We start from the raw sequence: 23,620 nt of genomic DNA on the forward strand, positions 1-23,620 counted from the left end.
GAGGAGCTTTGCAAAGACGGAGAGAATTCCTTAATCAATACAAAATATTGGGGACCAGAATTGCTGTTCCTTGCACAGAGATTGCAGAATTCTGGGACATTCAGGCTTGGAACTTGTGTGATGTTTTAGAAGCACTTAATTTTCATTATTTTGTTATTTTATTTTTATATATTATTTTATTTGTTTTTATGATTTTATTTTATTATTTCTTGTTCTGAATAGGCAAAGACAACTCTCTAAATAGGGTTGTTACCATAGCCCAGCCTGACCAGCACAGAGCTGGGATTGAATGAGTGGAGGAGCTTTGCAAGGAGGAGAGAATTCCTTAATCAATGCAAAATATTGGAGACCAAAATTGCTGTTCTTTGTAATGAAGGATGGAGCACAGAGATTGGAAAGTTTTGGGATATTCAGGCTTGGAACTTGTGTGATGTTTCAGAAGCACTTAATTTTCATTACTTTCATTGTTCTTTATTATGAAAAGGCAAAGACAACTCTCTAAATAGGGATGTTACTAAAGCCCAGCCTGAGCAGCACAGAATTGGGATTGAACCAGGAGAGGAGCTTTGCAAAGAGGAGAGAATTCCTTAATCAATATAAATATTTCTAAATCAATATAAATATATAATCAATAATCAAAACTGGGGACCAGAATTGCTGTTCCTTGTAAAGAGGATGGACCACAGAGATGGGAAAATTTCGGGATATTCAGGCTTGGAACTTGTGTGATGCTTTAGAAACACTAAATTTTCATTATTTTTATTATTCTTTACTCTAAATAGGCAAAGACAACTCTCTAAATCCTACTCCATCTTCCCCATGTTCTTAGGGGAGATTTCTTTTATAATTATGTATTTTTTTCCATACTTTTTCCTTCTCTTCCTTCCCTGCTGTTGTCCAGGACTGTAGAAATCCCCGTGGATTTGAATATTCCATTTCCAGTCCTCACCATTTCTTGGCTATCTCTTAATTTCTCCTAAAAACCTGATTGCATCAGACTTTCTTGCTTTTTATGGTCATTTTTTTTCCCCCTCCTCCAAATTGTTTTCTTATTATGTCCTGTGACTGAGCGTGCTGGGGGAAGGAAATCTGGGAAATCAGAGTAGGAAGCAAGATAGAAGCTTCCATTCCTGATTTTTTCTTGTTTTTCCACTGTTTCCTGGCAGCTGTGTTGCTTTGCACTTGAAAGGGATGTATTGTGTTGCTTTCTCCCAAAAAACTGTTGATAGAACAGAAATAAAAATTAATCCTCTAATTTTTTAAAGTTAATTATTTCCATAAGCAAAACAAAAATCGCAGACAACACAAGTCTTACGTGACTATGCCCTAAAGTCCTTTTTTAAAAATAATAAATGTTTTTCCTGGTGGACTGAAATTTCATTTGGATTCTTCAAAGTCTGTTTGACTTTTTTGTAACAAAGAGGAGCTGCAATATCCATTTCTGACCCTTTTAAGCTCATTTTATGGTACAAATGCATTTATTTTCCCAAGTGCTCACGCCAGCAACAGAATTGTTATGTTTGAGGGAATTGAAAATGTCCCTTCTGAGTTAAAAGCCTTGAAGCATATTCCTTTTGTATTCCTGGTTCCTCCTCACTGACTTTAATGACTTCAAGTTAAATATTTTGCATGAGAATTTAAAATGGATGAATTTGAGGTTTTTTTTGCAAGGATATTTATTTTTATATATATATATATAGATATATTTATATATATAACACAAACACATACATAAAGACAGAAATATGTAAAAGATTTAAATAAATAGATAAAATATGTAAAATAATATATAATACACTTTAATGTTTTATGTATTTTTATGATTGTAAAGCAACCTGCAACCTTAAATTGGTGGTAAGGGTAAACTGAGGCAGGCAGCTGGGAAATGTGAATTTGCTCTGTACAGTGAAGGAAATAGGAAATATCAAATGTTTTAACCAAAATATCCTTTAGTGAATTAAGGTTTATTGGTCTGTCAGATTGTCCCATCTGTGTTTCACTTGATGATGAGGAGCATTAGGGAGAAAAATGTGGAAATGCTTGATTTTAGACTGCAACCCAAGTTTAAAAATACCTCTGTTTTGACACCCTCAGCAGAGGCTGTTTGGTGCATGTGATTCTCACTCAGGCATGAATAATAAACTGGGATTTTCAGCCCTTTTTCCCTGGTTTCATTAACTCTGTGATTCCACAGTGGTTAAAAAGCCCAATATTGATCATTTTTTCCCTTCCCAAGGATTGTGACAGGAATGTTCCTGTGAGGATCTGAGCTGATCCTGGCCTGGCTTTCTCCTTCCCTCTGGTTACCATTTTCTTCTGGACAGCTGACATTTTCTGATTTGTGAAATTCCTAGAAAATTGAGGAGCTGGGCAAGCGTTTCAAAATAGGAACCAATGAGATGGAGCCCTTTGCTATTTCAAAAATGATAATGCATGCCACTGGGAAAGGGAGAAGCATGGAAAATACAAGTTCTGGCTGGGAAATGATTGCATGGAGCAGGGAGATGGAGGGGTAGGAGTTGATTTCTTTGGCTCCTGTCTTTTGGGTAATTGCAGCCTTGCTGCAGTTGTGGCTTGGAGATGATGTTTGGTACCAGCATCCCTTGGACAGGCTAAAAAATTTGGTCATGAGAACTGAGGAAATCTAAAAAGCAAATAATCTAAAAAGCAAATAATCTAAAACGAAAATAATTCTTATTAATATGTTAAAGTGGTTTGCTGCAGTTTCATTTTTTAATTTGGGGAAGGGGGAAAAAAAAAGCGGAATTTGATGAGGAGGAGGGTAATTCAAATCAACTCACCAAAAATGGGTTTGGTGGAGTTCTCTGGGTTTTATGGCAAGGACTAAAATAGAGATCTTGGTTTTGCCCTGCTCAGTCTGTACGTGGCACTTTGGCTGGTTAATGGAGAGCTGGAGCCCGGGGCGTGCTCAGCCCTGGGAAGATTTACATTAATCAAACACAAACAGACAGTGTAGCGTGAAGAAATTTCTGTCCCGCCAGCACCGCTCCCAAACTTCATTAGCTTATTGGGGCAGAAAAAGCAAACAGCCCCTTCACCCTGCAACCCTTCCCTGGGGCTTCACCACTCCAAAAACCTCAGAGCCCCCCTGGTTTGGGCTCTGAGTTTGCCTCTGTGCCTGGCAGAGAGGGGCAGTCTGGTATTTGCTCATAGGAGGGAATGATGGATCTGACCCCGTGTTCTTAGAAGGCTAATTTATTATTTTTGGAACTTGTGTGATGTTTTAGAAACACTTTAATTTTCATTCATTTTCTTATTTTATGATCTATAATATATTAAAGAATACTGTAGTAGTCTATATGAAGAATACTGGAAGGATACAGACAGAAGACTGAAAGATATGAAAGAAAAACTTGTGAATTTCTAGAGCCTCAGCACAGCTTGGTTGTGATTGGCTAATAAGTCAAAACAATTTACTCTATAACTAATGTAGAGTAATATACTCTAATGTACTCTGTCACAGCCTCTTTCTCTTAATGATATGTGTATTTTGCTAATAAGTCAAAACAATTTACTCTATAACTAATACAGAGTAATACTCTATATACTCTATAACCATCTCTTTATTAGAGAGGTGATTATTACTCTGTATTACTCTATATTAGAGCAATACTCTAATATACTCTCTAACCATCTCTGCCACAGCCTCTTTCTCTCAATGATTTGTGTATTTTGCTAATAAGTCAAAACAATTTACTGTATAACTAACATAGAGTAATACTCTATATACTCTATAACCTATAGATCAGTCTATAATTTATAATCTCTAATCTCTATCTATAATCTCTGTATTAGAGAGATGGTTATTACTCTGCATTACTCTATATTAGAATAAATACTCTAGAACCATCTCTGTCACAGCCTCCTTTTTCTTAATGGTTTGTGGATTTTGCTAATAAGTAAAAACAATTTACTCTGTAACTGACATAGAGTAATACTCTATATACTCTATAACCTATAGATCTATCTATAATCAGTAATCTATAATTTATCTATAGAGTTGATTATAATCTATATTAAGTAATACTCTATAATTTATAACTCTCTGTACGCCTCTAGCTTAGAGTATGGTTATTACTCTATATTAGAGTAATACTCTAAAATACTCTAGAACCATCTCTGTCACAGCCTCCTTTCTCTTAATGGTATGCGCATTTTGCTTTGAGGATAAGCAAATGATACAAAGGAACAACAAAGTTTGACAGATGATTAATTGTTACAGTAGTCAATTATTCATTTATTTTAGCTGCTTTTTCCATCTACTTGGACAATAAAATGAAAACTAGTGCCTTAAAACTATGAAACCAATGAAAAAAATCACCTTCCCAGCTTCCTAGGAGAGAAATTTTGGTGAAGGGATTTTCCCAGAAAATGTATTTCCAATGTTTTCTCGGGTGACAGGGCAGTGCTGCCTTCTCCCTGCTCCCTGCCTCCCCACTCCTGGAAGCTTCCAGAGGTTTCCAGTGCTGGGCTCTGCTTTTCCTGGTGCCCAGCGTGGCACTGCCTGACCCTGGGAAAGGCTGGAGTGGACTGAGGGGAAAATCTCAGTGCCCTCTGCCAAGCCTTTGTTCCTTAACCTCGTGATGCAGCTCCTTGGGTCACTGCTGGGATTTCCTGGCGGGAATGGACGCAAATCAATATTTATATATATTTGTATATTTAAAAATATATAATAGAAATAAAAATACATATTATATATACGATATATTATAGATATTTTATATATAATACATAAATCTATATATTTCTATATAATTTTTATTTCTAGTTTTATATATAATTCGTATTAATAATATATAGATTTATATAATGATATATATTACATTCATATTATAAAGACTATATAACATATATTACATAATATAAATATAATAAAACGTAATATAGGCATAACAATATATAGTATAAATATAATTATATATAATATAATGTGTAATATATAATATATAATATATAATATACTATATATATAATATATAATATATAATATATAATATAATATATATTATATTATATATTATATATTATATATAATATATTATATATATTATTAGTATTATATATATTCAGATCTATAATATTATATATTATCTGTATTTACCATTTCATATTTATCATTTTGTATTTTATATAAAATTATATATATAGTCCATATATAATATGTATTTATATGTATTTTATATAATATGTATTTAGAGATATATATAGATATATACTTATATATATTTAGATATAGAGATATATATAGATATATTTAATATTAAAAATATATAATGCATATATATATGTGCATACATTTATATGCCCGCGTATAGATGCACACAAAACAAACATATCCACAAATATAGAAATATAGATAAATATTTTTCAGCGCCCAGAACAGCTGGAAATGCTGAATTTTGCTATCCCAGCTCTGTCTCTGCTGCTGTGGGCTGCCCTGGCTGCTGCTGCCTGGGAGGAGGTGGGACAAGAGAGGGTTAGGGTAAATCTAAAATAGAAATATTAAATAAAAATATATAAAAATTGATCTTTATGTGTAGAAAAATACATATATATATAAATAAAATCTTATATATAATAAATATAAAATATATTAAATAGGTAATATATATAATATATAATATATATAATATATAATATATATAATATATTATATATATAATATAACATATATAATATATATACTATATATAATATTTCCCAGCCCTGCTGCTGTGCCCGTGCCCATGAGCAGCCCCGTTTGCTGCTGCCTGGGAGGAGGTGGGACAAGAGAGGGTTAGGGTAAATATAAAATAGAAATACTATATAAAAAAATATACAAAAAATATATAAAATAGATCTTTATGTATATAAAATACATATATAAAAATAAATGTCTATATATAATTAATATATAAAAATATATTAAATATGTAATATATATAATATTTATAGAATTTATAACATTTTATATGCTTATATTTTATATTTATTATTATGTTATATATTATATGTTATATATTATATGCGTTATATATTATATGTTTATATTATATGCGTTTATGTTATATATTTATATATTTATATATTTATATTTTATATATTTATGCATACATTTATATTATTATATGTTATATATTATATGTTATATATTATATGTTATATATTATGTGTTATATATTATATGCGTTTATATATTTATATATTATATATTTATTTTATATATATTTTTATATGTAATGTATATATATATATATGTATATATTTTTATGCACACATATAGATGCTCACACAAAAACCCAAACATATCCACAGCTATAGAAACCCAGATAAATATTTCCCAGCCCTGCTGCTGTGCCCGTGCCCACGAGCAGCCCCGTTTGCTGCTGCCTGCGAGGAGGTGGGACAGGAGAGGTGGAGTTTCCTCCCTCCCCCCGTGGTCAGTGAACAATCCGCGGGTTCCTCCCAAGGATCCCCGAGCCTGGGAGCCCCGGGAGGCTCCAGGGAGGGGAGGATTTGGGATCAGAGCTCTTTGGGATGTCCCTGCTCAGCTGCCTCTGGCGTGTGGAACAGGTAACGCTGCGCCTTTGTTCCTATTCCCTGAGCCACGAGTACCTGCCTTGGGTGCAGAGCAGGGAAAAAGGAATTTTCCTTTAATGTCTGCTGGGAGGGGAGGTTTGTCTCCTTTTTGTTTTTTCTTCTTTCATCTTTTAATAGCTGCTACGTGAACCGGAGTTACTCCTTTGTGTTTTTGCTGTGAAAATGGCCAGTTTAATGTGTTTGCTGTGGAAATGTGTGTCTTGGTGGCTGAGCTGAAGAACAAAGGTTTTGACAGCCTGGAAAGATGCTTTGGATGTAGATGCTGGCAGCTCTCCCTTCTTTCCATTTCCCAGTAATTCCATACCAGAGCCTCCTCACCAGCCACAGGGAATGTGATTTTTGATAAGTTGATATTTTATGCATGTTGATGTTAAATTAGCTGCTGGTGCTCAAGCAACCATCTCTGAGTGTTTTGGGTGGGGTTTATTTTTCTGAATACATTTTTCACTGTTTTATTTGGTTTTTATTATTTTATTGTAAAGTGTTCTAAAATTTAAACAAATTGTATCAGTCCCAATGATGGCGTTTTGAGATTTGAGGCAGTGTGGATCCAGTGACAGCCATCAGCATTGAGAGAAAAATGCAGTGTTTTGTATTAATATATGAGATTGTGATGTAGAAAGGCTTTGAGATGCTGAGGGGATTTGTTGTTTTTTTTTTTAATATAAATATAAATACAGCCAGTGAGGGCTGGCAGTTGTCATCATGCTGCATGATGAGGGGGAGGCACCAAGAGCTGGAGGTGTCACTGAACCCAGGGGGGAGCAGCTCCAATCTGGCATTGCTGTTTTCTGCTGCCTTGGTTATCTCCATACCCCTTCCACATATTTTGGAGAATTTTGCTGCAGTCATCTTTTAGCAGCTGAGAGCTTTCCTGACTAAATATTTGTTTGGATTTTTTTTTTCTCTTTTGCTTGTATTTTTATTTATTTTACAAGTCCCAAGAGGCAAATACTAATACAAACACATCCAGAGGCCTATTAATAGCCCTGGGTTTGACTCACAGGCTGTTCTCAGGATCTTGAGCCATTTTACAAAGAGCTTCACTACTCCTGGATTTTTATCTTCCATTTTACAGTGGAAAAAACAGGGCTTGATGTTGCTGAGAAATCCTAATCCTGTGTTCTGCTCCAGTCGTTCCCAGTTGGTATTTCTGGATTTTTGCTGTAGTTTAGATGGAGGAGAGATGAAATGGGAAGGAGCAAAGCATGCCGCAAATGCCTGTGTACATTTTTTCCCTCCTCATGCAATGTGTGCTATGTGCATCTTTCCTCTTGTGTTTTATGGGCCAGAGCTGCATTTATGGCAGAAATAATAGGTTTGCTTATCCCAGAAGCCTCTTTATTTTTCTTAGGGCCATTTAAACAACTGAGATAGCTCCAACTCCACTGTAGAGCACTGCTAATCTCTTCATAGCTCAGCTGACATCACATTTTCTTTTTTTGGAAAACTGCAATGTATGGTGGAGAAACTTTCCATGGATGCTTCTAAAATCTGAGGGAATGCTGGGACAGAAACCCTGCTGGGAGGTGTGGAAAGCCAGCAAGGTGAAATGCTCATTTAGTTGCATACTTGGAATTTAGGCTCAAATAGTTTGGTTGCCCTTGGTGTTTGTATCTACAGGAGTAAAACTTGAGCAGAATTAGCTGTGAAGGACCAAGAGCTAAAAATACGCTGTACAGGTTAAGCAACGCCGTGGTAATGATTTCTTGATTCTCTCTGTGCTGCAGCTTTCCTTTGTAAAATTGTGGATCCAATTTTTCCCTTGGTGTAAATTAAGCCACTGGGAGCACTTTGCCTTTGGGTGGTTTTAGGCATATTAACTGTAAATTAGTTTATGGCAGCTGGGAAATATTTAGAAGCTCTGCAGAGGTCAGAGGGGTGGATGTTGTCTGCACATCCCATGCAGAATGGGAGTAATTTGGCCAAAGGTTCATCAGTGAGTGGGAGAATGGAAGGCAGGGCTGGAAATGCTTTTGGGTTGTGTCTGCTTAGCTTTGAACTCATAAACTGCTGCTTCTGATGAGCAGGCAACTCTTGGTTTACATTTCCAGTAAAGAGCAGTAAAGGCACGTGAACCTTTACAACAACCTGACGAGGGCTGAAGGGAAATTTAAATTAAGGCAAGGTGCCTGCTGACCTTGTTTGTCATAGGGGTAACTTAATGAAACTTTTGGGGTGTGCAGTGGGGCAGACAAACTGATAATGCCTCTGGAATGTGTAAATCCATGGGGGAAGGTGCTGCTGGTGTTGTCAGGGGAAATCACAGAATCCCAGGGTGGTTTGGGTTGGAAGGGACCTGGACACTTCCAGGAATCCACCTCAGCTTCTCTGGGCTCCCTGTGCCAGGGCGTGCCCACCCTCCCAGGGAACAATTCCTTCCCAATATCCAACCTAACCCTGCTCTCTGTCAGTTTGGAGCCATTGCCCCTCACCCTGTCACCACAGCCCTTGGAAGGAAGTCTCTCCATCTTTCCTTCAGCTCCTGGAAGGCCACAGTGAGGTCTCCCCAAAGCCAGGCTGGACAATCCCAATTCTGAAGAATCCCAGTTCTTCTCCAGGCTGGACTATCCCAATTCTCCCAGCTTTTCCCAATTTTGAACAATCCCAATTCTTCTGTAAGCTGAACAATCCCAATTCTCCCAGCCTTTCTCAATTTTGAAGAATCCCAATTCTTTTCCAGCCTGGACAATCCCAATTCTCCCAGCTTTTCCCAGTCTTGAAGAGTCCCAATTCTTCTCCAGCCTGGACAATCCCAATTCTCCCAGCCTTTCTCAATTTTGAAGAATCCCAATTCTTCTCCAGCCTGGACAATCCCAATTCTCCCAGCCATTCCTAATTTTGAAGAACCCCAATTCTTCTCTAGGCTGAACAATCCAAATTCTTCTTCAGGTTGGACAATCCCAATTCTCCCAGCCTCTCCCAATTTTCAAGAATCCCAGTTTTTGTGCAGACTGAATAATCTCAATTTTGAAGAATCCCAATTCTTCTGCAGGCTGGACAATCCCAATTCTCCCAGCCTTTCCTCTGCTCACTTTGGTGGCCGCATTAAACCAGGCAAAGCTGACAATGCTGAGGAGCACAACAGCTTGGCCTTGTCACTTCTTTAAAACAGCTTTTGAAAGACACACAGGAGGAATAATAAATTTATTACTATTTATCCATCTTATTATTTGAAAATAAATTTATTATTATTTATTTATCTTGCTGCAGGTTCTTTAGTACATTCTCAGTACTTCCAAGCCATGGAGGTGTGGTGTTCCTGTGCCAGGCAACTGCACTCACTCCCCAGAAATGTGAACTCTGGGCCAAATACTCCTCTGTGCCTCTGAACCTTGTACATATATTTGCAAAACTTCAAGCTGCCTAATTGGAGGCAGCATTATGCTATTTTGAAAGCTACATTTCCAGTTGTATTACGTGCACTCTGTGTTGGGGATGGGTTGGTTTTTTTTTTTTTCCTCTCCTCCCTTTCTAATTGCTGTCTTTTGCTGTTTTTAAGGACTGTTTCCACACCAGGCTCGTTGCTGGTTCATAACAACCACAAGCTGGGTATGGCGTTAATAAGGAACTAGGCTTGGTGCCTAATGAAATGCAAAAGCAGCGAGTGATCCCAGCCCTGGGTGTGTGTGTGTGTGTGTGTCAGGTGAAAGCAAACCCCAAACTGCACAGCTTTGGGTCTCTCTGCTCTGCTTAGGGAAATAAAATTGCTTTATTCCTTTCTTTTTTGGGGCAGTTCACTGGGAAGCTGTTGCAGACGCCGTGGAGGAGGAGCTGCCACCGAGCCAGCTCTGCGTTCTGCAATTATTGGCAAGCAAAGCAAACATTTCATTTCCCTGTAATTAGCTGCAGTTTAGGGAGGGCAGGTTAATTTGGACTCCACGCCCTGTCTGTGCAAGAAACCCCAGTGCTGGATTTGATTCTTTCAGGCTCTGGGCAAAGGGGTTTAAAAGGATTTTTCAGAAGTGAAAGTTGGAGGAATGAATCACAACAAACGTGTTCTACCCCTCTTCCTTCCCTTCTTCCAAACAGCAAAAGCTCAGGATGCAAAGATGGTGTGAAAATGTGTTTATGAGATGGTGTGAAAATATAATTATGATATTAAATTGGATATTTTGGGGCCCCTCTAGTATGGCCAAACCACATATTTCAGCTTTTTCTTGCTACAGGGAAGCTTGAGCTCTCTGGGCCTGGGAATATTTGTCTATGGCCTACTTCAAAATAAATAAATGAGTGAGAAAATTGGGTCATAACTTCTGAAATCACAAGCTTAACCTTTCTCCTGTACCTGGTCACTTGTGTGTGCATCACCCACATTAAATGGGTCATGCAGTCAAAGCTTGGAAAAGGAACAAATCCTGAATGTTTCTTTTCTACTGTGTAAATTTTGCATAAATTTTTGTGATAACATTTTCTGGAAGTCTTTTTAGAAACACACTTGGCCTCTTTCAGCATTTATGGTGTTTAATTTTTTTCCATTTCGAAGCTGTCAATTTGTTCTCTCCCAGAGGTGAAAACAGAGGCTCAGTAATTTGTAAGCAGTCACACGTTGGGAAACCAGTAGGAAATCACCTGGGATTTGGCAACCTCCATTCCCCACCAACTTCTGAGCGGGTTTTGTGCTTGCTCTGAGCTACATTCAGTGGCCAAAGCTTCCCCCTGTTACTCAAATCTTGCTTTTAGGCTGAATCTAAAGGCAGCATTAAGGAAACACGAGCAGCCTGGTTTATTTATGTTCCCTCCAGTGCCCCCTCCCCAGTTTTCATTAATTTGGCTGCTTGCAGCTTCTTGTAGGAATGTTCAACAATAAATGGCCTTGTGTGACAACTTCAGGGCCTGCAGAGGGAAAGCTGCTGCTGCTTCTGAGCCTTGGAAATCAGTCAGGAGTGGAAGAACAGCTCTGGCTGCTGGAAATGTCCCTGAGCCCTCCCCTTTGGAGAGTTTCTTGGGGACTCAAAGTTCTTGCAGGGTGCTGGCCCGAGCAGCAGAGCAGCACAAAGGGCACATTGAGATGGCTGCTGGGGAAGCCCTCCTTCCCTGCCTGCCCTGTAAATGCAGCTCTTTCTCCATGAAAAGCCCTGACATCAGCTCTTGGAAAAATCCAAGTGCTTGTGTCATGGAAAATAGCTGAGGCACTTGCTTGGGCTGGGAGTGAATGGCTGAACTGTGGATGGAACTTCTCTGGAGATGCTTTTCTTCTTCCTTTTCTGACTGAAACCCTTCCCACCTCAGGGCTTTACAGGGAAGGACACTGAGGAGAGAGCTACAGCTGGCTGTAGTAAACCCAGAGTAGCCTGCTTGTCATTTTTACAGGCCATAGTATGATGGTGCATTCCTGTATCATCAGGAAATTCCATGTGTGGAGGCAAATCTCCAAATTCTTCCTGTTTGTTTTATGGAGAAGATTTATCTTTGCGTTCTGTTTTGCTTTCATAATTTTAAGCTGATTTCTTTTTCCTCTTTTCTGGCTCCCTTCTCATGCTGCCACCTTCTTTTCATCCCTCAACCATAAGCATGAGAGAGGAATCTGTATGTAGAGATTTAATTTTTTTAAAGCTCCAAGAGGAAGCTGTGAAGGCAAGGCACCAGTGAAATTCTCCTTCCCTGTAGAAATACCTCCCTCTTGGCGCCCTGACCCCTCCCCATCTTACAGATGGAACTTGCCAGCCTTCCAGACTTTGCTTTTTTATCAAATTCATCTTAACCCAGTTTAAGTGTTTTGCTCAGCACGTTGGTTGCCATGGCACCAGTCCCTTGCATTGATCCATCTCCTGATCCATCAGGAAATATGCTGATGGGCTCTGTTGGCTACTCTGCATTTTCTCTCCTAAAAGGAAAATGGAATGGCATATTCTGGTTATGGCTGGGGACATAAGTGGCCTGAAAAATGATGGAATATTGAGTGGGAGGCATTTGCTGATGTTTTACTGAGGCAAATGCAGCACTGGGGGTGTTCAGGAGGGTCTGGCACAGAAGGTGTTGGCTCTGTGGGCTCTCCAATCACTTCCCTACATTTCCCATGTTCTTTTTCTGAAGGCTGCGCTCCTGTCCATGAGCTGTCAGCAGGGCAAGGTCAATAATGCCAGGGAGGATTCCTCTGTGAGTCACTGTGTCAGCTGTGCTGCCTCGGACTCCCACAAAAATAACACAGAGCTCGCAGTGCCTCCCTCCCTCTGCCTCCCTGCCGGTCCCAAAAATCCATCCCTGGGCTCTGACAGCTCCCAGGAATCCCATTTGGATCCCTATTTTCCTGTCCAGTCTGTTTCCAGCAGTATGCAATTGGTTTGGGTTTGTTTTTTGTTATAATTTAGGGAAAAAACTCAGTGTTTTCCTGAGCTCCTGTGCTTTGATCCATGGAAAAGATGACCCAGCAGAAATCTGCTGTTCGTGCTGAGGAGAAAGGAGGGGATGTGCTGGGTCAGGGCTGTCCCAGGCCTTTTCCTTGGGACACAAAACTGCCTCCAGCTCCTGTTGCTGCTGCACTCTCCCTGAAACCTTGGTCAGGGCTTTTAAAATCCTGCTCTGGTGGATCTGTGCCTCTACAACCCTGGAAAACAGATTCCCTTCCTTGTTTTTTCTTTCCCTTCCTTGTTTTTCTTTCCCTTCCTTCCTTTTCTTTCATTCTGTCTCCTCCAAGATGAAATTCTGGGAGGTATTTGCCAAATAGCATTTATGTCAATGCTTACTGTGCTTTCAGAGCATTTAAAACCTTCTAGATTTAGACAAAAAATGCATCATTTCTCTGAGTGCTGTCAGTGAGGTCCGGTCAGGGTGTTGAAAATGAAGTTTAATGGATATTAAAGGAGCTGGATGCATTAGGAAAAGTCCTGGAATTGTTCAGTGATTTTTTTACCTGTCACCCAGGAACAGGCTTTGGTTTTTTCCAGGATTTGTTTGGGGATGTGTGAACAAGAGGACAGAACAATCCTGCTCAGCATTCCCAAAATCTTGAGCGCCCATCCCTGGCAGTGTCCCAGGCCAGGCTGAACAGGGCTCGGAGCAGCTGGGATAGGGGAAGGTGTCCCTGCCATGGCAGGGTGAGCTCTGAGGTCCTTCCAACCCAAACCATTCTGGAATTCTGAGTGAGTTAAAATCATTTTTCACCAAATTCCACGGAGCTGATGGTGGCCAAAGGCTTCTCATTGACTCATGAGTTGGTGGAAACATCCTGAATTAGGATGAGATTTTTAAAAAGCCAGAATTTGGGGTTTTTATTGGGGGACTTTGAGAAAACTTTTGGTTTTCCTTTTCTGCTTCTAAATATATCCCTAAAAAAGACCAATGATCAGCCCTGGACTGTTTCTCCTCCTGAACTTGGCATGATCAGTTGTGTTGGCTGCTTTTCTTTGAAATTTATAATTCATTCAGAGGGTTTTTCTGCAACAAGCAACATCTTATTTAAATGAAACTAATAAAGCACTGAAGCAGCTTCTATTGCAACTGTTCATCTCCTAATTAAACATTAGTTCTGTCAAGCAAGCACTTTTTGGCTGTTCTCTTCTGCATGGGTTTCACAACATTTCTTACTCATCTGGGCACAACTTGGAGTAATTTCTCCTTGCAAACACACACAGGCTTCATTTCAGGCATGTGAGCAGTCCTGGAACTAAAGTTAGGCACATGAATAAATATTTCCAAGGTTGAGGCCCTTGCCTGAATCTAAATATTTTTCTCTTTGATCAGCTTTGGAGATAGCAGATACTTGAATTCTGGTAATATTTTAGTAGGGGAGGGGAAAAAAAAATCCAAAAAAAAAAGCCCAACATGGTTATCTGGATGCTGTGCTATTTATGGTCAGCTATATTTTCATCCTCCCAGGCTAGAATGGAATGCTTTGTACTGCTGGAAGCTGGGAATCCTCCCTGCTCTCCTATTTTTTTGACACATTAAGTCTTCAAATCACCTTTTTCTGCTTGGCTTCAAGGTGGTTATTAGGCGCTGGTGGTGCCTATGTGTGAGCTAACCTGAAATCCAATGTTTAATCCACGCTGTTGCTACTTGTAGGTGTATTTTCCTCGCTCAAATAGATTTTCCTAATGCAGCATGACTAAGAAGACACACTTTTAGTCATTTGATGCATTTAAATGACTCAAATTATTCGGGCCCAGCATTTTAAAAACAAAATCTGCCTTGGCTTTTAATTGGTGCTGGTGTTTGGGAGAGTGGAACAACTCGTTTGAAAATGTGCTGATGTTCATCAGTTATCAGACAAAATGTCTACAGGGTTTCTATCGTGGAGCCTAAACTTGCCAGCTCCATTTGGAATTAAGGCTCCAGCTGTTCACCACACCCTGCTCTGCCTTCTTGCTGCTGTTTACAGTAGGAGGTGAAATATATTTTAATTTGAATTATGTTGTGCTGGGTGCTGTAACACGGTGAGGGGATTTTCAGGGCTGCTTTCAAATTTAATATAATTTCCAAGTGAAGATCAGTGGCAGTGAAACATAGATAAACTCCCAGGAGCTCCTCTGTGATCTTTGATTGGGTTTTATCCATTTTTGCTCTGCTTCCTGCTGTGGTGGCAAAGGGTTTGGGAAATGAGGAATGGCTTCCAGGTGGTGTTGAGGCAGGGAAATGGGAGAGAAGGGAGGAATGTGGTACTGAGTGCTCCCAGCCAGGATCAGTGTTGGAGCCTCAGCTCAGCTGAGTTTTCCACCTGAAACTTCTGTGATTTCATAACTCAGTGCTCAGGAATGATTTCAGATCCAGGCAGGGAGGTTTTTGGGGGCTGGAGAGCTTCACCTTCAGCCTGGCTGGACAAAGCCCATCCTCTTCCTACTCCGTGGATTTTAGGGAATACCTGTGAAGCAAAGGAAGGGCAGGAGAGGGTGGGGGGAGTGGTGGTTGTGCAGCATCCAGAGACTGTGCTGGGATCATCTGCTGCCTCCTTCCCTGCTCCCAGCCTGTCCCTGTGTCCATCCCTGCTCCCCAAGCTGTCCCTGCCTCCTTCTTTGCTTTCTAACCTGTCCCTGGGTCCATTCCTCCTCCCCAGCCTCTCCCTGCCTCCATCCCTGCTCCCAACCTCTCCCTGCCTTCTTCTTTGCTCACCAACCTGTCCCTGGTCCCCAGTCTGTCCCTGTGTCCATCCCTGCTCCCCAGTGTGTCCCTTCCTCCTCCTTTGCTTCCCAACCTCTCCCTGCCTCCTTCCCTGCTCCCCATCCTGTCCCTGCCTCCATCCCTGTTCCAACAGTGTCTGTGCCTCCATCCCTGCTCTGCATCTTGTCCCTGCCTCCTTCTTTGCTCCCAACCTCTCCCTGCCTCCATCCCTGCTTGCCTGGGATGAGAAGGAGCCTCAGGAAGCTGAGCCAAGGGGGAATGGGGTCCCAGCCCTGCAATGGGGTCCCAGCCCGGAATGGGGTCCCAGCCCTGCAATGGGGTCACAGCCCTGCAATGGGGTCCCTTCCCAGGCAGGAGGATTCCCCAGAGCCAGCTGGATCGTGACCCCCTGTGCCATCCAGCTGTGAGCACAGCTGTGGGTTGGGAACAGGGGATTTTGGCTCCCACCCCTCAGGAATTGGACGTTCACCGGTAACGTCAAAGCGCTGAAAAAGGTTCCGGTGTTTTCAGCGCTGCTTTGTTTACAAAAAACTTTAAAGTTCCTTCCTAAATAATTAATCACCAGACTAGTATAACAAGCAGAAAGGTTTTGCACAACTTCTGGACCTGGAAAATAGGACATTAGTGTTTCACAGATAATAAAGAGCTCTGAAGCAGGCCAGAGGTCCAGCAGTGAACTCACTTTGTGTTATCCACAAACTCTGCCTGTTCTGCAGCAGTTCTGGGTGCTGATAAGAGCCTCTGTGGGATCAAGTTTGTCACTAAAATGCTTCATTAAAATGCTTACCAGTGGTGTTTTATTCAGCTCAGAAGTTCAAATGCATCAGATAAAAAAATGGGTGTAATTCATCCTAAGCATCTTTTCCCATCTTTCGCTGGATTCCTTTTTCCCTCTTTTCTGCTTTTCGGTGAAACACTTGATTGCTCTGCATCTGCTGGCTGCTCAGGGTTCAGGCAGCGTTAGATCGGCCTGAGATGACTTTTGTTTGCTTTCCTTTGGGATTCAAGCTGTCTGTCCTGCACAGAGTCCTCCTTCCCTGCCTGAAGTTGGTAACTGGGAGATGGGATGCTACAGAGATGTGGCTTTGCAGGTAGAGCACAATGAAGAGAGGATGTTTCTTATTTGAATCAGAGTGGATTTCCCAGGCTTTTAAGATTAAAATAAAGCTTTTGGGGGCAGGAGAAAGGAGGATTACCACTTCTTGCCTTTAATTAATTAACTTTTTGCTGTTTATGCAATCACAGGCCCTATCTACCCCCTTAATTTGGAAGCTGCTGTTGTAGTTCAGCTGAATTCAATGCTGTTATCTGAAAGATGGCAAGTGTCTTGCTGTGGATAATTATTTTCAGGAACAGGCAGACAGCATTTTAATTTCCCTTGCCTAATGTGTCATCAGATGCTCGTTCTGGAGTTCCATATTAGTGCATGTTTGCACAGGGGCTTGGCATGTGGGAGCTGGCCAGTTTTGGGTGTATCCACACTTGATGGCACAGCTCTTGCTCCCAGAGAGGGCTTAGGCTGGCTCTGTGCAGCCCCTCAGGGTTTTCAGGTAATGGGGAGGGAGCTCCTGGAGCTTTAGGACTGGGCTTTTCCTGCCTGGGCCACTCCAGGTGGAATTATGGAGAGGAGGAGGTGACAGGCGGAGCATTTGGGGCAGTTTTGTGCTGCCAGTCAAGGAATCTTGGTTGGAATGGTCTGGAAAACTCTGGGAGAATGGTTTGGTTGTGGGATGGAGCCATTGCTCATGTCAGAAATGCCAATTCCAGGGATGGGGACTCCAGACCCTCCCAGTGTCCAACAATCCTTTCCAGGGAGAAATTCCTGCCGTGCCCAGGCTGAGGCTGTTCCCTCTTATCCTTCACTCATTTGGGAGAAGATTCCAAACCCCCCTTGGCTCCAACCGCCTTTCCTCCTTTCACCTGAGCCTGGCTTTGGAGCTGTTCGCAGAAATTCACAGAAATTCACAGAAATTCACGGAATCACTGGGTCACAGAATTCACAGAATCCCTGGGTTGGAAGAGACCTTCAAGATCATCGAGTCCAACCCAGCCCCAACACCTCAACTCAACCCTGGCACCCAGTGCCACATCCAGGCTTTGTTAAACACACCCAGGGATGGGGACTGCACCACCTCCCCGGGCAGAACATTCCAGAACTTCATCACCCTTTCTGTAAACAACCTTTTTCCTGATATCCAGCCTAAATTTCCCTTGGTGCAGCTTGAGACTGTGTGCTCTGGTTCTGTCCCCGAGACAGAGCTGCTGCTCCTTCTTGAATCCCAGTGAATTTGTGAATCCCAGTCCCTCTCCTGTTGTCCTTATCTAATCCAGATTTGGGAACTGTTCGTCATGAACAAATTGGTGTGTTTAAACTAAAAACATAAAATTTAAAGATAAAAGGTCATTTCTTGCCCTGGTCACCTCTGTGGTGTTCGAGTTGAATTTCTTCCCTCTAATCCCTCACCCCAGCACTTCCTGAATAATGTATATAAATAGAAGAAAATGCATTAAGAATAATTATTTTATATATAGGGGGAAATTATCAGCCATAAACCACCTGCAGAGCCTTCATTTAGAGCAAAAAGGGATTTAAGTTACCTGTTCTTGCCTTGCACAGCTCTAAATGTGTGTTTTGCCTTCCTAGTGAAGGATCTAAAACATAAATGGAGTGGGAATTGAGCTGAGCTTGTGAGTCTGAGAAGGAAATAGTTTTGTTTTATGAGATTAGAAGTTTTGGTGGATGGCACCACCTTGTTCTGTCAGGAATTCAAGGCAAAAAAAATCCTGGATTTATAAATCCCACGTTTTCCTCTGTTAAAAATGCCAATATACTTTGTTCTTCAGCTTTGGATTTGTTTGTTTTGTTATCTGTGTGTATAATACTACTTGGAATGGGTAATTTAGTTTCAGCTTTGTTGCACTTGCCTCAAAGATGGCAAATTCATGGAGTTCCATGAAATTAGAGATGGTTTTTTGTGAAGGTACCAGAGAAGTGTAAAATAACTGTTTGTATTTAAGCACTAATGCTGATATCAATATCAATATTGATATCTATCTATTTATACCTAATATTGAAAAATAAAAGTTTATTAAACTTTTTTTTTTTTCTTTTCAGGTTTCCTCTCAAAAAACCTTCGAGGTGAGTTCCTGAAATTTGCTTTTTTGTCTGTATTGTAAATTATGCTGCAGTATTTTTGCAGGGGGAATGCTTTTAAAAGTTAAAAAAAAATATTATACAAACACAGCTTGTAGTACCCATTACAGATGTGAGGAAATCAATACCCAGATGGGGATGAGGTGCCAAAAATAGATTTATTGGTGGTGTCCTTAATTTAATGGGGGGACATTTGCATTCTGTGACATGGCTGGGGCTCATCTTACCTGAGCTTTGAGATGCTCAGGGAAGGAAGGGGACACAGGGTACAGGTGCTTTCCTTCTGGGGAGATCCTAAATCTTTAATTTTGGCACGCTGAAATATTTAAAGTTTGCTGGGAGGGTTAAGATTTCAGGAGGGTTTTTTTCCATTAAATTTATTTGGCTTATAAGATAAAACATGGGCTGATGCTGAGTGCTAAAGAGAATGCACTTGCTGTGACCAATTCTGAGGTTACCAAGACTGTTCCTGGAGCCTTGGATCCCCTCCCAGAGATTGCAAGGGAGATCATTTTCCTCTCTGAATTCAGCCTGGGAATAAATATTTTAAAGGCAACTCGATGCCTACGCTTTAATGTGAATTTCTGGTGAGCAGGCAGAGCTGGGTGAGCTTTGTGTGGGCACTCAGGCAGCTCCTGTGGGCTCTGGTGTGAGGATATTTTGCTTTTCTGTGCCCCAGACACGGCAGCATTCTGAGCAGAGAGTCTCCAGCAGACAAGAAGCAGAAGGTTGAACGCTGCAGCAGCACCCACGACTTCGATCCCACAGGTAAAATCCCAAAATTCAAGGGGAAAAAAACCCAAACAAAGCGCTGGGAAGTCGATTAAAAACTATTTGAATGTGGTTTTCAGAGCTGTGTTGTTCTGCAAAGGCAGTGTGGGCATTGAAATGAATGTGGGCTTGATTTTAAACACCCTCATCATCGACCTGGATTAGTGTATCAGTAAATAATTACAGCAACTTCCACTTTCAGCAGAGTCAGGAGGCAAAGCTGTAATTAGCTGTGAGGAGTTCTGTAGTGAAATCTGAAATTGGAGATGTGCTTGGCCCAGCCAGGGCTGGGTTTCCCTGCTGGGGTTTTAATTTTGGGGGGTTTCTTTTGTTCTTTAGTCGATTTTGATCCCTCTTTACCCCTTGCAAAGTGAATTTGTGCTTCCCAAGGTGAAGCACTCGAAGATAAACTCCGCATTTTAAAGGATTTGCTGTCCTGCTTGGATTTAGCCTGCTTTGATTTTAGTTAAATCAGGGAGATGAGGATTTTTGTTCTCTCTGGAGCACTCCCCCAGTGCCTGCTCATGAAATTCCTGCCTCAGCCTCCTGGCCCCATACAAGGTGCATTTTTCCTGTCTGTGCATTCAGGCTTTTCCCTGGGGCTTAGGGAGGGGAATGGAAGGGGAGCACAACTTGTAGGATGTGGGGGTTTTTTGTGCACAAGGCTGATGTTTATAAACCACCCTGGTGATGGCTTCTGCCACTGGCTGCATGAGTCATTCTGGTGTGCACAAAATAAATTAAAATGGGCTTTAAATGCCCATTTAATCGGGAAAAAAAAAACTGGTTTAGTGCTCATCTTCTTTTCCTTTGTCCTTTGGGACAGGCAATGTAAAATTATTTCACGTTGGGGGAGCTCCCAGGCTGTGAACTCATTTTGTGGAAGGAATTTAATTTCTCCAGAAACAAACTTGAGGAATGCTGTAATCTTAATTTGCAGGGAGTCACTCCAGAGTTGAGAGCTGTTACCTGACCCCGTGCTTTGATAGGGGAGCTCTGCAGTGCAGCCTGCAGAAAACCCTTTTATTTAAGGGGTGAATTGAGGATGCTGAACTGCTGTGCCTGTGCTGGGTATTGGCTCTGGGGAGAAACACTGCCTTGTGCTTGGGCTGGTTTTTATCTGTTTTACTGCAGAGAGCTCCTGTGGTCGTGTCCTAGCTCCTGTAACAGATTCTGTGTGCTGTTACCTGTGTCTCCCTGTATTATTCACCCTTATTCCAAATGTTCCACCTGTGTTTTGTTCACATCTTATTTGTGTTTTGCACGAATTTAACCCGACAAATCCGAGTCTGTGTTTTTTTTATTTTTTCATGAAGTTTGTTTGTTTTTTTTTTTTTTCCTCATGTTTGGTCTCCATATTTTCTATATCTCTCTCTCCTTTTCTCCTGCTCTCGTGCAGATAGCTCCTCCAAGAAGACAAAGTCTAGTTCTGAGGAGAGTAGATCCGAGACGTATGGTAAGCCAAAGCTGCAGCCTCCCCCTGGGCAGCTCCTGCTTCTCCTGTCTGTGAATCCCAGGCTTTTCCCTCCCCCTGATCTGCATGGTTGGCTCTGCAGCAGGGACTGCCCTTCCACCCTGCTTCAGTCCTCAGCTTGTAGCGTGCTAGTGGCTGGAAAATTATTATTTATTTAATTAGGAACCTGTGGAGGTGTCGCTGCTGGGCTGTGACCATCTGAGCTGTTCCTTCTGCCAGGGGCTGAAGGTCAGGCCCTGAACCAGGCCATGGTGGCTGCGCTGCTTTCAGGCCCTGGGGGAGAAACAGGAACAGGGTTTGGAGCTGGTTTTGACTCACTCAGGCATTCACTCCTAACCCAGGCAGGGTTTTCCTGGGGGTTTGAGCAGCAGGGACAGGGTTTTGAGCTGTCTTGAAGGTGTTTGACTCCAGCAGTCAGCAGGGATTTCCTCAGCCTGGAGAGGCCCTGCAGCCCAGGCCCCGCAGGAGCAGCCAGAGCTGCCCTTCCCTCCTGCTTCAGCTCTCAGCTTGTGGCTGGAAAATGTTCAATCTGGCACCTGTGGAGGTGTCACTGCTGGGCTGTGACCATCTGAGCTGTTCCTTCTGCCCGGGGCTGAAGGTCAGGCCCTGAACCAGGCCATGGTGGCTGCGCTGCCCTCAGGCCCTGGGGAGAAGCAGGGACAGGGTTTGGAGCTGTCTTTAAGGGGTTTGACTCACTCAAGCACTCACTCCTAACCCAGTCAGGGTTTCCCTGGGGGTTTGAGCAGCAGGGACAGGGTTTGGAGCTGTCTTGAAGGTGTTTGACTCCAGCATCCATCAGGGTTTTCCTCAGCCTGGAGAGGCCCTGCAGGAGCAGCCAGAGCTGCCCTTCCATCCTGCTTCAGCCCTCAGCTTGTGGCTGGAAAATGTTCAATCTGACACCTGTGGAGGTGTCACTGGGTGCTCCTGGCAGTGAGGACACAGCTCCCAAAGGGGTCTGTGCCATATTCTCACTCATCTTCATCTTCCTGCATTGTTTGTTTGTAGGGGTTCTCTGTCGGTTCCTTTTGACAGGAAATGGAGAAATGTGTCTGTGAATAATTTAAATAAGTGGACAGATGTGAATTTATTCTCAGTCCCAGAGAGAGGGAGTGACCCTGCGCTCCTGGGCAGTAAACTGATATTCCCATTCCCAAGTTTGGGATGGGAATATCCCCACCCATGCTGGTGCTGTCCCTACACCACGAGGGGCCTGTGTGCTCCCTCAGCTTTGCCAGCTCTGTCAGTCTTGGCGCTGTGAAATTCCCCTGCTCTGAGGACTTATTCCTCTTCCAGTCCTGGAGATATTTGCTTTCAGACCTCAGGATCTAGAAGGCAGTAAGGATTCACAAGCTGTTTTTTGGATCCTATCAGCATCTTCAGCCCCTTAGACTTGGGCTGAATCTGGCTGCATTTCTTATTTCCAATACTTATTTCCATGACTCCAGCCATGGGTTGCCTTTCTTTTCACTTACCTTTTTTTTATTTATTTTATTTAATTCATGTTTAAAGCTGTCTGTGACACTTTCTGATTTTAATCTGCTCAGCAAATTGCTGCTGCTAAAGCTGCTGTGGGATTTTGGATGCAGTGAGTCTTCTAGAATCATCAGCTTTATCATTCCACTGCAATAAAACTGCCAGGTGTTCATGGCCGTGCTCCAGCTCCTTAACCCACCTCTGGAATACAAAGTGATGCTGTCAGAGCAAGAAACACTAAAAAATAACCAAACAACACCAACCCTGAGGAGTTTAAACCAACACAGGCATGTTAGGAGAAGCTGGTGCAGTTGGGGAGGTGTGTCCTGTTTGTTCTGTGAGATCTCTTCGTTTCCCCTGGAATTTTGAATCACACACTTTTTTTTTTTTTTTTTAAAGAAGCAAAGTAATATGATAGTCACGTTCCTGAGGGTGTGAGAGTGTTCCTTCAGGAGCTGTAAACACCTTTGGAGGGTGCCTTGATGGAAACCTGTCTCGGGGAGAGCTGGCTTGCTGCAGCTTGTCATTTGGGATTTGGGACTGATTCTGGGGGTGTGGAGCCAGCTCAGCCAGGATAACCAGAGCCCTGTGCTCATTTTTGCCTGGTGCTGCTTCCCCACAAAGTGCTGGAGGTGCTGAGGGTTAATGGCAGGAAAGATTTGCTGGGACATCTCTGTGTTTGTCCCTCTGCCCCAGCCTGGCAGGGCCAGAAACAAACAGAACTTTAATGGGAGTTTGGACTTCCCAAAACCAAACAGAACTTCCTAAAGGGACCTCTGACTGCGCAGAAACAAACAGAACTTCCTAATGGGAGTTTTGACTTCCCAGAACAAAAAGAATTTCCTAACATGAGCTCTGACTGCCCAGGACAAAAGAACTTCGTAATGGGAGCTCTGACTTCCCAAAAACAAGCAGAACTTCCTAATGGGAACTTCTGACTTCCTCGAAACAAACAGAACTTCCTAATGGGAGCTCTGACTGCCCAGAAACAAACAGAACTTCCTAATATGAGCTCTGACTTCCCAGAACAAACAGAACTTCCTAACATGAGCTCTGACTTCCCCCAAGCTTCCTGCAGATGCTGTCCCCGT

At 42.0% G+C, this 23,620-nt stretch overlaps 1 protein-coding gene across 4 annotated transcripts in view; it reads left to right on the forward strand.

The window, feature by feature from the left end:
* Nucleotides 1-23,620, forward strand: part of ARHGEF12 (Rho guanine nucleotide exchange factor 12) — an 81,636-nt gene that overhangs the window by 18,544 nt on the left and 39,472 nt on the right. For 2 of the 4 annotated variants that reach the window (XM_030964815.1, XM_030964814.1), the window contains exons 2-3: nucleotides 18,773-18,796; nucleotides 19,491-19,579. Coding sequence is in view for 2 of the 4 variants with exons in the window: in XM_030964814.1 (XP_030820674.1) it covers nucleotides 18,773-18,796; nucleotides 19,491-19,579 (113 nt within the window). In the remaining 2 variants the exon portion in view is untranslated. Of the gene's footprint in view, nucleotides 1-6,321; nucleotides 6,574-18,772; nucleotides 18,797-19,490; nucleotides 19,580-20,981; nucleotides 21,039-23,620 lie in introns of those variants that run through there. The other 2 variants (XM_030964816.1, XM_030964813.1) reach the window with 2 other exon arrangements.

Source organism: Camarhynchus parvulus, chromosome 24, assembly GCF_901933205.1.
Source record: "Camarhynchus parvulus chromosome 24, STF_HiC, whole genome shotgun sequence".
NCBI lineage: Eukaryota > Metazoa > Chordata > Aves > Passeriformes > Thraupidae > Camarhynchus > Camarhynchus parvulus.